The sequence below is a fragment of the Loxodonta africana genome, chromosome 1, assembly GCF_030014295.1.
Source record: "Loxodonta africana isolate mLoxAfr1 chromosome 1, mLoxAfr1.hap2, whole genome shotgun sequence".
In the NCBI taxonomy this organism is placed as follows: domain Eukaryota; kingdom Metazoa; phylum Chordata; class Mammalia; order Proboscidea; family Elephantidae; genus Loxodonta; species Loxodonta africana.
Genome location: NC_087342.1, coordinates 90,465,487 through 90,478,846, shown reverse-complemented (window position 1 = coordinate 90,478,846; position 13,360 = coordinate 90,465,487). Strand labels below are relative to the sequence as shown.

Sequence of the window (13,360 nt, the reverse complement as noted above, 5' to 3'; positions counted from 1 at the left end):
GTTTAAACTTAGAAAAACAAGGGTAAATATTAAAGTCCCCACAAAGGAGACTAACAATCCTACTCATCAAAATGAATACAAGAAAAAGAGACTCAGGAGATACAAAATCAACTACAACGAGTAAGGGGAAAAGACAATATATAAAGATAAACTACTCAGCACAAAAAATTAAGTGGGAAAAAGAAACTGTCAACAACACACAAAAAAAGACATCAAAATGACAGCACTAAACTCATACCTATCCATAATTACGCTGAATGTAAATGGACTAAATGCACCAATAAAGAGACAAAAGGGACAGAATGGATAAAAAAACATGAATCGTCTATTTGCTGCCTACAAGAGACACACCTTAGACTTAGAGACAAGAACAAACTAAAACTCAAAGGATGGAAAACAATATATTAAGCAAACAACAATCAAAAAAAAGCAGGAGTGGCAATATTAATCTCTACAAAATAGACTTTAAAGTTAAATCCACCACAAAGGATAAGGAAGGACACTATATAATGATTAAAGGGACAATATGCCAGGAAGACATAACCATATTAAATATTTATGCACCCAATGACAGGGCTGTAAGATACATAAAACTAACTCTCTTGGCATTGAAAAGTGAGATACACAGCTCCACGATAACAGTAGCAGACTTCAACACACCACTTTTGGTGAAAGACAGAACATCCAGAAAGAAGCTCGCTAAAGACACAGAAGGTATAAATGCCATGATCAAACAACTTGAACTCATAGACATATACGGAACGCTCCACCCAACAGCAGCCAAGAATATTTTCTTTCCCAACACACATGGACCATTCTCTAGAATAGACCACATATTCCGTCATAAAGCAAGCCTTAGCAGAATCCAAAACTCTGAAATATTACAAAGCATCTTCTCAGACCATAAGGCCATAAAAGTGGAAATCAACAGAAAAAGCAGGGAAAAGAAATCAAACACTTGGAAACTGAACAACACCCTGCTCAAAAATGACTGCATTATAGAAGACATCAAGGCTGGAATAAAGAAATTCATAGAATCCAGTGAGAATGAAAACACTTCCTATCAGAACCTTTGGGACACAGAGATAGCAGTGCTCAGAGGTCAATTTACAGCAATAAATGCACAGATCCAAAAAGAAGAAAGGGCCAAAATCAAAGAGCTATCCCTACAACTTGAACAAATAGAGAGCAACAAAATAAACCTTAAGGCACCAGAAGAAAGCAAATAATAAAAATTTGAGCAGTTAAATGAAATACAGAACAGAAAAACAACAGAGTTAACAAAACCAAAAGCCTGTTCTTTAAAAAAATTAACAAAATTGATAAACCATTGGCCAAACTGACAAAAGAAAATCAGGAGAGGAAGCAAAAAAACCTGAATAAGAAATGAGATGGGAGGCAGAACCAAGATGGTGGAAAAGACAGATGCTTCTGGCAAGCCCTCTTTACAACAAAGACCCGAAAAAACAAGTGAAATGAGTATATTTATGACAAGCTAGGAGCCCTGAGCATCAAACAAAAGCTTGGAACAGGAACAGAGTGGCAGGGGGAGGAAGAGACGGTTCAGAAGTGGAGAGGAGTGGGGAGCACCCAGGCACCATTCCCAGAGCAGGGGCAGCAGGCTGGTACTAGCATTTGGCCACAGTTTCCTCAGGGAGAAACAGCCAGCCACACAGCCCACTCACACCTCCAGAACCAGAGAATAACGGCGCTCTCGGCAAAAGCTAAGTACTTGAGTATATTTTACCATGCCCCCCCACCTGCAAGCCAGCTTCAGTGGCTGAATTCCTTGGGCCTGAGATAGGCACTGTTGAGCACCTAGAGCCATCCTCCCAGTCTTGGAGAAGGAAAAAATTTACAATTGGGGGAAAAGATAATTTGCCAGCTCCACTAACCAGGGGAGCTCAGGACAGAAGCGGCTCCTGTCCAGGCATAAACGTTCCATGGACTTTGAGCACCTTTCCCTTCTGCATGGACCTGTGTGGGTCTATTTCAGAAGAATAGGCCCTTGTTGGCAAACTCCAACCATTTTAGCTCTGTGGTGGAGAGTCAGGTGTTTGATGTTTGACGTTGCTTTGCCTGTTAAACAGGGTCCTCACCTACCCACATCAGGGGCCTAAGAACTGGTAGCTCCACTCAGGCCACCCAGCCACCCGCAACAGGGGTCCAAGGATAACTGGTACCTCCCAGTTCTTACAACCAAAAACACTGGGTGCCTACGGTCCGTCAGCAAAACTCACCCACCTGTATGCTCTAGGGAACAGGGACATGCTTTCCTCGGAGACATGTGGGGGACAATTCTCAGCTCCCTGCCTTGTTCAGGGTGTGACCCCCTGCTGCAACCAGATACCAGTACCTACACCAATCACCCCTCCTCCTCTAAGACTGTAGGACAGAACCTCTACATCACACTTGATGATCAGCTACCTGGAAACCTGAGCTGAATTCATACAAGAAAACTGAATGGACTCCTAGACTGATATACCTGATAACAGCTCTAGCCATCTGGGGACAAGACGTCAGAGCTCCAAAGGCGAAAATAATCAAGGTAGCTCACTCAAGCAACCCATCTGGGCATACCAAAACAAAACAAAGCAAGAAGCTACAACACAGTAAGCAAGCATAAACTAATACAATAACTTATAGATGGCTCGGAGACAACAGTCAATGTCAAGTCACATAAAGAAACAGACCATGGTCACCTCAACAAGCTCTCGAAACAAAGAATCCAGGGATCTTCTAGATGAAAGTGCCTTCCTGGAATTACCAGAGGCAGAATACAAAAGATTAATATACAGAACCTTTCAAGACATCAGGAAGGAAATGAGGCAATACGCAGAACAAGCTAAGGAACACACAGACAAAGCAAGTGAAGAAATTAGAAAGATTATTCAGGAACATCACAAAAAATTTAATTAGCTGGGAAAATCCATAGACAGACAGCAATCAGAAAATCAAAAAATTAACAATAAAATTACAGATGTAGACAACTCAATAGAAAGTCAGAGGAGCAAAACTGAGCAAGTGGAAGCCAGAATTTCTGAACTTGAAGACAAATCACTTGGCACTAGTATGTTTGAAGAAAAATCAGATAAAAGAATTTAAAAAAACAAAGAAACCTTAAGAATCATGTGGGACTCTATCAAGAGAAATAACCTATGAGCGACTGGAGTACCAGAACAGGGAGGGATAACAGAAAATACAGAGAAAATTATTGAAGATTTGTTGGCAGAAAACTTCCCTGATATCATGAAAGATGAGAAGATATCTATCCAAGATGCACATTGAACTCCACATAAGGTAGATGTTAAAAGAAAGTCACCAAGCATATTAGAATCAAACTTTCCCAAACCAAAGATAAAGAGAGAATTCTAAGAGCAGCGCGGGATAAACGAAAAGTCACCAACAAAGGAGACCCAATAAAAATAAGCTTGGACTACTTGGCAGAAACCATGCTGGCAAGAAGGCAATGGGGTGACATATTTAAAACACTGAAGGAGAAAAACTGCCTGCCAAGAATCATATATCCACCAAAACTGTCTCTTAAATATGAAGGTGAAATTAAGACATTTCCAGATAAACACAAGTTTAGGGAATTTGTAAAAACCAAACCAAAACTACAAACAAAATACTAAAGGGAGTTCTCTGGTTAGAAAATCAATAATATCAGGTATCAACCCAAGGCTAGGACACTGGGCAGAGCAACCAGAAGTCAACTCAGACAGGGAAATCCAAAAAAACAAAGCAAGATTATTAAAAAAAAAAAAGGGGGCTGAAAACAGGGTAACAGCAATGTCATTATATAAAAGAAGACAATATTAAAATAATAAAGAGGGACTAAGAAATGTAATCATACACCTTCCATATGGAGAGGAAGATACGGTGATACAAAGAAATAAAAGTTAGTTTCAAATTTAGAAAAATAGGGGTAAATAATAAGGTAACCACGAAGGAGACAAACTATCCTGTTCATCAAAATAAAATACAGGGGAAAAATAGAGACTCAGCAGAAACAAAATCAACAACAACAAATATGAGGAAAGGACAATATATAAAGAAAATCAACTCAGCACATAAAATTAAGTGGGAAAAAGAAACTGTCAACAACACACAAAAAAAGACATCAAAATGATACCACTAAATTCATACCTATCCATAATTTCCCTAAATGTAACTGGACTAAATGCACCAATAAAGAGACAGACTGGCAGAATGGATTAAAAAACAAGATCCGTCTATATGCTGCCTACAAAAGACACACCTTAGACTTAGAGACACGAACAAACTAAAACTCAAAGGATGGAAAAAAAATATATCAAACAAACAGCAATCGAAAAAAGAGCAGGAGTGGCAATATTAGTTTCTGACAAAATAGACTTTATCCATCATAAAGGATAAAGAAGGACACTATATAATGATTAAAGGGACAATATGCCAAGAAAATATAACCATATTAAATATTTATGCACCCAATGACAGGGCTGTAAGATACATAAAACAAACTATCAGCATTGAAAAGTGAGATAGGCAGCTCCACGATAATAGCTGGAGACTTCAAAACACCATTTTCGGTGAAGGACAGGACATCCAGAAAGAAGCTTAATAAAACACGGAAGATCTAAATGCCACAATCAACCAACTTGACCTCATAGACATATACAGAACACTCCACCCAACAGCAAACAAGTATACTTTCTTTTCTAGTGCACGTGGAACATTCCCTGGAATAGACCACATATTACACCATAAAGCAAGCCTTAGCAGAATCCAAAACACTGAAATATTACAAAGCATCTTCTCTGACCACAAGGCCATAAAAGTGGAAATCAATAACAGAAAAAGCAGAGAAAAGAAATCAAAAACTTGGAAACTGAACAATACCCTGCTCAAAAAAGACTGGATTATAGAGGACATTAAGGATGGAATGAAAAAATTCATAGAATCCAATAAGAATGAACACACTTCCTATCAGAACCTTTGGGACACAGCAAAAGCGGTGCTCAGAGGCCAATTTATATCAACAAATGCACACATACAAACAGAAGAAAGGGCCAAAATCAAAGAATTATCCCTACTACTTGAACAAATAGAAAGAGAGCAACAAAAGAAACCCTCAGGCACCAGAAGAAAGCAAATGATAAAAATTAGAACAGAACTGAATGAAATAGAAAACAGAAAAACAATTGAAAGAATTAACAAGATCAAAAGCTGGTTCTTTGAAAAAAATCAACAAAATTGATAAACCATTGGCCAAAATGACAAAAGAAAAACAGGAAAGGATGCAAATAAACCGAATAAGAAATGAGATGGGCGATATTACAACAGACCCAACTGAAATTAAAAGAATCATACCAGATTACTATGAAAAATTATACTGGAACAAATTTGAAAACCTAGAAGAATTGGATGAATTCCTAGAAACACACTACCTACCTAAACTAACACAAACAGAGGTATAACAACTAAATAGACCCGTAACAAAAGAAGAGATTGAAAAGGTAATTTTAAAAAATTCCCCCCCTCAAAAAAAGCCCTGGCCCTGAAGGCTTCACTGCAGAGTTCTACCAAACTTTTAGAGAAGAGTTAACACCATGACTACTAAAGGTATTTCAGAGCATGGAAAAGGACAGAATAGTCGCAAACTCATTCTATGAAGCCACCATGTCCCTGATACCAAAACCAGTTAAAGACACCACAAGAAAAGATAATTATAGACCTATATCCCTCATGATGGAAACCCTGGTGGCTATGAGTCGGAATCGACTCAACGGCACTGGGACTGGGATCCCTCATGAACTTAGATGTAAAAATCCTCAACAAAATTCTAGCCAATAGAATTCAACAACATATCAAAAAAATAATTCACCATGACCAAGTGGGATTCATACCAGGTATGCAGGGATGGTTCAACATTACAAAAACAATCAACATAATCCATCACATAAATAAAACAAAAGACAAGAATCACATGATTTTATCAATTGTTGCAGAAATGACATTTAACAAAGTTCAACACCCATTCATGATAAAAACTCTCAGCAAAATAGGAATAGAAGGAAAATTCCTCAACATAATGAAGGGCATTTATACAAAGCCAACTGCCAACATCACCCTAAATGGAGAGAGCCTGAAAGCATTCCCCTTGAGATCGGGAACCAGACAAGGATGCCCTTTATCACCACTCTTGTTCAACATTTGCTGGAGGTCCTAGCCAGAGCTACCAGGCTAGATAAAGAAATAAAGGGCATCCAAATTGGTAAAGAAGAAGCAAAGGTATCTCTGTTGGCAGATGACGTGATCTTATACACACAACCCTAAAGAATCCTCAAGAAAACTACTGAAAGTAATAGATGAGTTCAGCAGAATTTCAGGATACAAGATAAACATACAAAAATCAGTTGGATTCCTCTACACTAACAAAAAGAACATTGAAGAGGAAATCACCAAATCAATACAACTTACAGTCGCTCCTAAGAAGACAAAATGCTTAGGAATAAATCTTATCAGAGACATTAAAGACCTGTACAAAGAAAACTACAAGACACTACTGCAAGAAACCAAAAGAGACCTACACAAGTGGAAAAACATACTTTGCTCACGGATAGGAAGACATAACATTGTAAAAACGTCTATTTTACCGAAAGCCATCTATACATACAACGCAATTCTGAACCAAATTCCAACAACAGTTTTCAATGAGATGGAGAGGGAAATCACCAACTTCATATGGAAGGGAAAGAGGCCCCAGATAAGTAAAGCATTATTGAAAAAGAAGAACAAAGTGGGAGGCCTCACTCTCCCTGATTTTAGAACCTATTATACAGCCACAGTAGTCAAAACAGCCTGGTACTGGTACAACAAAAGACACATAGACTAGTGGAACAGAACTGAGAATCCAGACATAAATCCATCCACATATGAGCAGCTGGTATTTGATGAAGGCCCCAAAACAGTTAAATGGGGAAAAGACAGTCTTTTTAACAAATGGTGCTGGCATAACTGGATATCCATCTGCAAAAAAATGAAACAAGACCCATACCTCACTCCAAGCACAAAAACTAACTCCAAGTGGATCAAAGACCTAAACATAAAGACTAAAATGATAAAGATCATGGAAGAAAAAATAGGGACAATGTTAGGAGTCCTAATACATGTCGTAAACAGTATACAAAACATTACTAAGAATGCAGAAAAGAAACTAGATAACTGCGAGCTCCTAAAAATCAAACACCTATGCTTATCCAAAGACCACCAAAAGAGTAAGATTACCTACAGACTGGGAAAAAGTTTTTAGTTATGACATTTCTGATTGGCGTCTGATCTCAAAAATCTACAAGATGCTGCAAAAACAAAACTACAAAAAGACAAATAACCCAACTAAAACACGAGCAAAGGATATGAGCAGGCACTTCACTAAAGAAGACCTTCAGGTAGCTAACAGATACATGAGGCAATGCTCACGATCATTAGCCATTAAAAAAAAACAGCGCCCACGAGTCGATTCCGACTCATAGCATCCCTACAGGACAGAGTAGAACTGCCCCATAGAGTTTTCAAGGAGCGCCTGGCGGATTTGAACCGATGACCCTTTGGTTAGCAGCCATAGCACTTCACCATTAGAGAAATGCAAACCAAAACTACAGTGAGATTCCATGTCACTCCAACAAGGCTGGCATTAACCCAAAAAACACAAAATAATAAATGTTGGAGAGGTTGTGGAGAGACTGGAACACTTATACACTGCTGGTGGGAATGTAAAATGGTACAATCTTTTTGGAAATCGATTTGGTGCTTCCTTTAAAAAACTAGAAATAGAACTACCATTATGATCCAGCAATCCCACTCCTTTGAATATGTCCTAGAGAAATAAGAGGCTTTACGTGAACAGATATATGTACACCCATGTTCACTGCAGCAGTGTTTACAACAGCAAAATGATGGAAGCGACCAAGGTGCCCATCGATGGATGAATGGATAAATTATGGTATATTCACACAATGGAATACTATGCATCAATAAAGAACAGTGATGAATCCATGAAACATTTCATAACAGAGGAATCTGGAAGGCATTGTGCTGAGTGAAATTAGTCAGTTGCAAAAGGACAAATATTGTATGAGGTCACTATTATATGAACTTGAGAAACAGTTTAAACAGAGAAGAATATTTTCTTTGATTGTTACAAGAGCCGGGAGGGAGGGACGGAGGGAGAGAGGGAAGGACAGTGGCTTTCACTAATTAGATATTAGATAAGAACACTTAGGTGAAGGGAAAGACAACACACAATACAGGAGAGGTCAGCATAACTGGACTAAACAAAAAGCAGTTTCCTGAATAAACTGAATGCTTCGAAGGCCATCATAGCAGGGGCTGGGGTTTGGAGACCATGGTTTCAGGGGACATCTAAGTCAATTGGCATAATAGAATCTATTAAGAAAACACTGTGTGTCCCACTTTGGAGAGTGGCATCTTGTGTCTTAAATGCTAGCAAGCAGCTATCTAAGATGCATTAATTGGTCTCAATCCACCTGGAGAAAAGGAGAATGACAAACACCAAAGACACAAGGTAATTATGAGCCCAAGAGACAAAAAGAGCCACATAAACCGGAGACTATATTAGTGTGAGACCAGAAGAACTAGACGGTGCCCAGCTACAAATGATGACTGCCCTGACAGTGAACACAATGGAGAACCCCTGAGGGAACAGGACAGCAGTGGGATGTGGACCCCAAATTCTAGTAAAAAGACCAGACTTAATGTCTAACTGAGACTAGAAGGACCCTGGAAGTCATGGTTCCCAGGTCTTCTGTTAGCCCAAGGCACGTACCAGTCCCAAAGCCAACTTTCAGACAGGGATTGGGCTGGACTATGGGATAGAAAATGATACTGGTGAGGAATGAGCTTCTTGGATCAAGTAGACACGTGAGACTATGTTGGCATCTCCTGTCTGAAGGGGAGAGGAGAGGGCAGAAGTGGTCAGGGGCTGATCAAATGGACTCGAAAAGAGAGAGTGGAGGGAGGGAGGGAGCTGGCTCTTTGGGGGGAAAACAATTAGGAGCATATAGCAAGATGTATATAACTTTTGTATGAGAGTCTGACTTAATTTGTAAACATTCACTTACAGCACAACAGAAGTTACAAATAAATAAATACCATGTAATTGAACAGGAAAAAAGAAAAAGTTTTTGTATGGGAGACTGACTTGGTTTGTAAACTTTCACTTAAAGCACAATTAATAAAAAGGAAGTAAAAAAAAAAAAAGAAGAGGATTATACTGGGATTGTAATACCGCTCTTACCCAAGCCACCTCCCTGATCCAAGATAAAGGGAGTTTCCCTGGTGTGTGGCCTGCACCACCTTTTATCTCTCAACAGATAAAGGAAAGGAAAGCAAGCTGAGAGATGGAGACCTCATACCACCAAGAAAGAAGCATCCAGAGAAGAGCCTGTCCTTTGGACCTGAGGTCCCTGAGCCTGAGAAGCTCCTCGACCATGGGAAGACTGAGGACAAGGACCTTCCTCCAGAGCCCACAGAGAGAGAAAGCCTTTCCCTGAGCTGACGCCCTGAACAGGGACTTCTAACCTATTAGACTGTGAGAGAAGAAATTTCTCTTTGTTAAAGCCATCCACTTCTGGCATTTCTGTTACGGCAGCACTAGATGACCAAAGCACTGCTTTAAAGGCTGACTCAACCACGAACCTTGCGGGGGGCGGGAGGGGGGCCGTGGCGGTAGTAGGTGCGGGATGCGCCTGGGGCCTGACAAGCCCCTCACACTGGGTGGAAAGTGGTTTCTGAGCCTCAGCCAAGAGCCTTGCCTGTCATTCAAACCAGCAACCCAAGAGGCGGCCGGGACCCCGGGGGCCGCAGAAGACCGGGCTGTCTGAAGAAGCGAGACGGCAAGAGCGCCCGGACACCCTGTAGGGGAAGCAGATACAGCCAGGATTCAGAAAAGGCAGGGTGAGAGGAAGGAAGGTGGATGCGAGACCCGAAGAGCACCGAAAAGATTTGGAAACGCCGGGCCCGGTAAGATGACAACCGGCCTTTACAGCCCCGACTCCACCACAGACACCCCACCAGAGACCGGCTGGGGCCGGATCGACGCTTACGTGACCCTCACCGAAGCCCTCCTGAAGCTTGGCCGAGGACCGCAAGGAACCCCACTCACCAGAGGTAGGGCCCAGGAGTGCAAAAACGGCAGCCCAGAATAGGACCGGAAAGACGCAGCACGAGCCCATCACGGTCAAGGCCGCCAAGATCCCAGAAGAAGCTCAGCTCAAAGTGCTGCCACCGGCCGGGTACACTTGGTCTTCAATACCTGCCGGAGCCCCAAAAGCCAACCCGCCGACTTTCAACCAATCCTGAGTTCACAGGGCGGAGCTACACTTGTACTACCCAATAGGAAGTTCAAGTGAGCCTATTACCACCGTGACGGGCACAAACAAGGAACGCCTCCGCCTCTAATCCCAGAAGCACGACCAGATCACCGCCACTCTCGCCTAATGGCAACACCGTCTTATGAAGCAGCCCTAGTCTTCCCAAGCAAGCTACCTTACCCAGGCCACCCCACGCTGCTGCCTCGCTCTCCCTTGTCTTCCAGGATAAATTTCAACACCAGGCAACCCCCTGATTATTCAACACGCCCTCCCTGAACTGCTCACAACCTTACTGTCAATGTCACCACTGACCCCCTGTTTCCCATTTCAGCCACCCCTGCCTCTCAGAAGCACCTTCCACAATTAAATCAGACTCCAAATTCCCTGAGACGTTACTGCCACCATAATACCCTACTCCTCTCAGCGTCTCAGATTCACCAGGCTTCCTGCTTCTGGCCACATCCCGGAAGTGTCTGTGCTGGCCCAGGGCCGCCTCCCTAGGCAGCCCCTGGGTGATTACAAGACCAGCGAGGTGACTCCTCATGGTCCACGCCAACACCAACCGTCTGGAGATTCACCAATCCTCCTTAGGGTTATCTGTGTCTCCAAGGCCCAATGCCCTCAATCCCAACAAGTCTACAAGGAAACCTTGGATCTATCCCACAACACAAGTTTCTCCCGCCCCTATTGCTTTCATCAGCATCACCATCCTAGATCCCCTCTGACTCTCCCTTTCTCTTGCCTCTCATGTACTCAAAGGCAGCTCCTCCACCCCTTTTCCAAACCCTCTACCACCACCCAAGTCCAGGCTTTCATCTCATTTCAGCCTACAATAAATACTGCACAGACTCCTGAAAACCATGCCTGCACCAGATAAAACCCCAGCATTCCAAAGCCATCTACGGGTCCCCATCTGCTAAATTCAACACATAGCGCCTCTGTCCTACCTTGGAAAGCCCAGCACAGCAGCGCCAACCTGCTACCTGGCATCACAGCCAATTTCCCTGGTGACATCTCCCCTAATTTGCTGTCAGAAATGGGCTCCTCCAATCTTACCCTGTCCACCGGGAAACCACTGCTGCAGCAGTCTTACTCACCTCTGCCTTGTGGCCCATCATCAGACCTTTCTACATCCTTAAAGATCATTCTAATTGCATAGTGGTGATGGTTGCACAACCTGGTGAATACACTAAAAACCAGCGAATTGTACACTTCAAAGGGGAATTTTTAAATGAGAATTTTACAGTTTGTGAATTATGTAAGAGTAACAATAACAATAATGTCAACCTGAAAGCTTCGCCTCATCCCCACACACCTCTCTTGGTCTTTGGAACATCTAGCTAGTGGTCCTCAAAAGTGGCTATTTATTAAAACCACCTGGGGACTTTTTGAATCTTTATGCCCAGGCTATGGCCAAAATCTACTGAATGAGAATCCCTTTCTTTGGACCCAGGCCTTACTATCTTTGAAAGCTCTGGAGTGATTCCAGTGTGCAAGCAAGATTTAGGACCACTTATCTAGCCCATGGTGTGAACCTCCCTGATGGCATCAATTGGGCCCTGCCTTACAGCCCATCTTGTAATTCCCCCACTGGACAATGAACTACCCCCCAGGATTAAGAAGTGTGTCCGTGTCATCTCTGATTCCTCTGCAAAGCCCACCACAAGGCCTTGCACACAGGAGATGCACAACACATGATTTACTGAAGTGGAACTCTGCCTGACGTTCCTAAACATTCCCCCAAAGCCCCTAGCCTACACTTTCCCTGTGCATGGAAGTAAGTCATGCCTCACAAACTTAAAACCATTCTCTAGATTTTTACATCTGCATGTATTAAGTATTTAACTTGACCACCACGATTTTTTTAGTAAAGCAAGGACTGAGGGTCCTGTCCTTATTTGACAGATGAGAAAAATTCATTCTCAGATTGTTTTAACTGCCAGAGGTCACAGGGTGGTGAGGGGCAGAGAGGGAGATGGAACCCAGCCACCCTGACAGCTGGTCCTGAGCCCTGTCCTCCGGGATAAGGACCCCTCTAAGGGATTTTTTTTTTTTAAGGGACTTCCTAGGGGTGGCTCTCCAGCAAGCTCCCTCAGCTCGCCCCTCCCCACACTTTCAATGCTTTAATAATAGTAATGAACTAATTTGTTCCAAGGCATTTACAGATGATTGCAAGGAGACATACAGCCAAGTACCCCTTTCTTTGAAGGCTCGGTTCCGGGCTTGGATGCAGGATTCAGGCGGGCTGCCCCTCCCCCACCAACCCTCCGACATTGACCTCGGTCGGCAGCCCTCCCCCAACCTGCCTGCGCCCCCTCTGCTCTGTCCCATAAACTCCTTGTTCTCCCTCCACTCTCACCTTTGTTCCTGGACTCACGGGCGTAGGGGCGCGGGACGCCGGGCTCCACACAGACTTTAGTCGCCACCGCTGGGTCCAGAAAGAAAACAGAAACTGCAAACTGCCAGGGCTTGTCGTGGGGCTTTGCCTGCCTCTTGGCTGCGCGCGCTTTTCTCCTCTGCCCGGATACACGTAGTTACCAAGAGGACTGAAGTTCACCGTCACCTCACATTGGCCTGAAGAGAATAAAAATTGTTGATTGATAAACGAACAGAGAAACGGCGCTTACGGGCGGAAGCGGTAGTGGGGGCGAGCTGCGTGTTACTTTCTGATTCTAAAACCGGATTTTACTTGGCAGACGCTCAAGTGCCTGACAAGAACAAGCAGACCTGACCCTCTAGGGCGAATTCCGGGTTTCAGGAAGGAGCTCTCTTTCCAAGGGAAGAAATTCACTTCTCCACAATCCCTGATCCATCCTTGTGTTGTAGGATTTGGCTGAAGGATAAAGGCAGTGCTAAGAATATCATCAATTTATAGATTAGTGAGAGAAAGAGGGAGTTGAGTCCTTGCGGACCAGTCCATTCCAACTCAGAGCGACCCTATAAGACAGAGTAGAAACCACAGGGTTTCCAAGCAGTGACTGGATTCG

At 42.9% G+C, this 13,360-nt stretch overlaps 1 protein-coding gene across 2 annotated transcripts in view; it reads right to left on the bottom strand.

Moving 5' to 3' along the window:
- The window catches only part of LOC104847175 (MHC class I polypeptide-related sequence B-like), a 35,905-nt gene extending 23,297 nt beyond the window's left edge, over positions 1 to 12,608 (bottom strand). The window contains exon 1 of one of the 2 annotated variants that reach the window (XR_010321645.1): positions 10,166 to 12,608. Coding sequence is in view for 1 of the 2 variants with exons in the window: in XM_064283197.1 (XP_064139267.1) it covers positions 10,166 to 10,235 (70 nt within the window). In the remaining variant the exon portion in view is untranslated. The remainder of the gene's footprint in view (positions 1 to 10,165) is intronic. The other variant, XM_064283197.1, reaches the window with a different exon arrangement.
- Between the last annotated feature and the right edge of the window lie 752 nt (positions 12,609 to 13,360).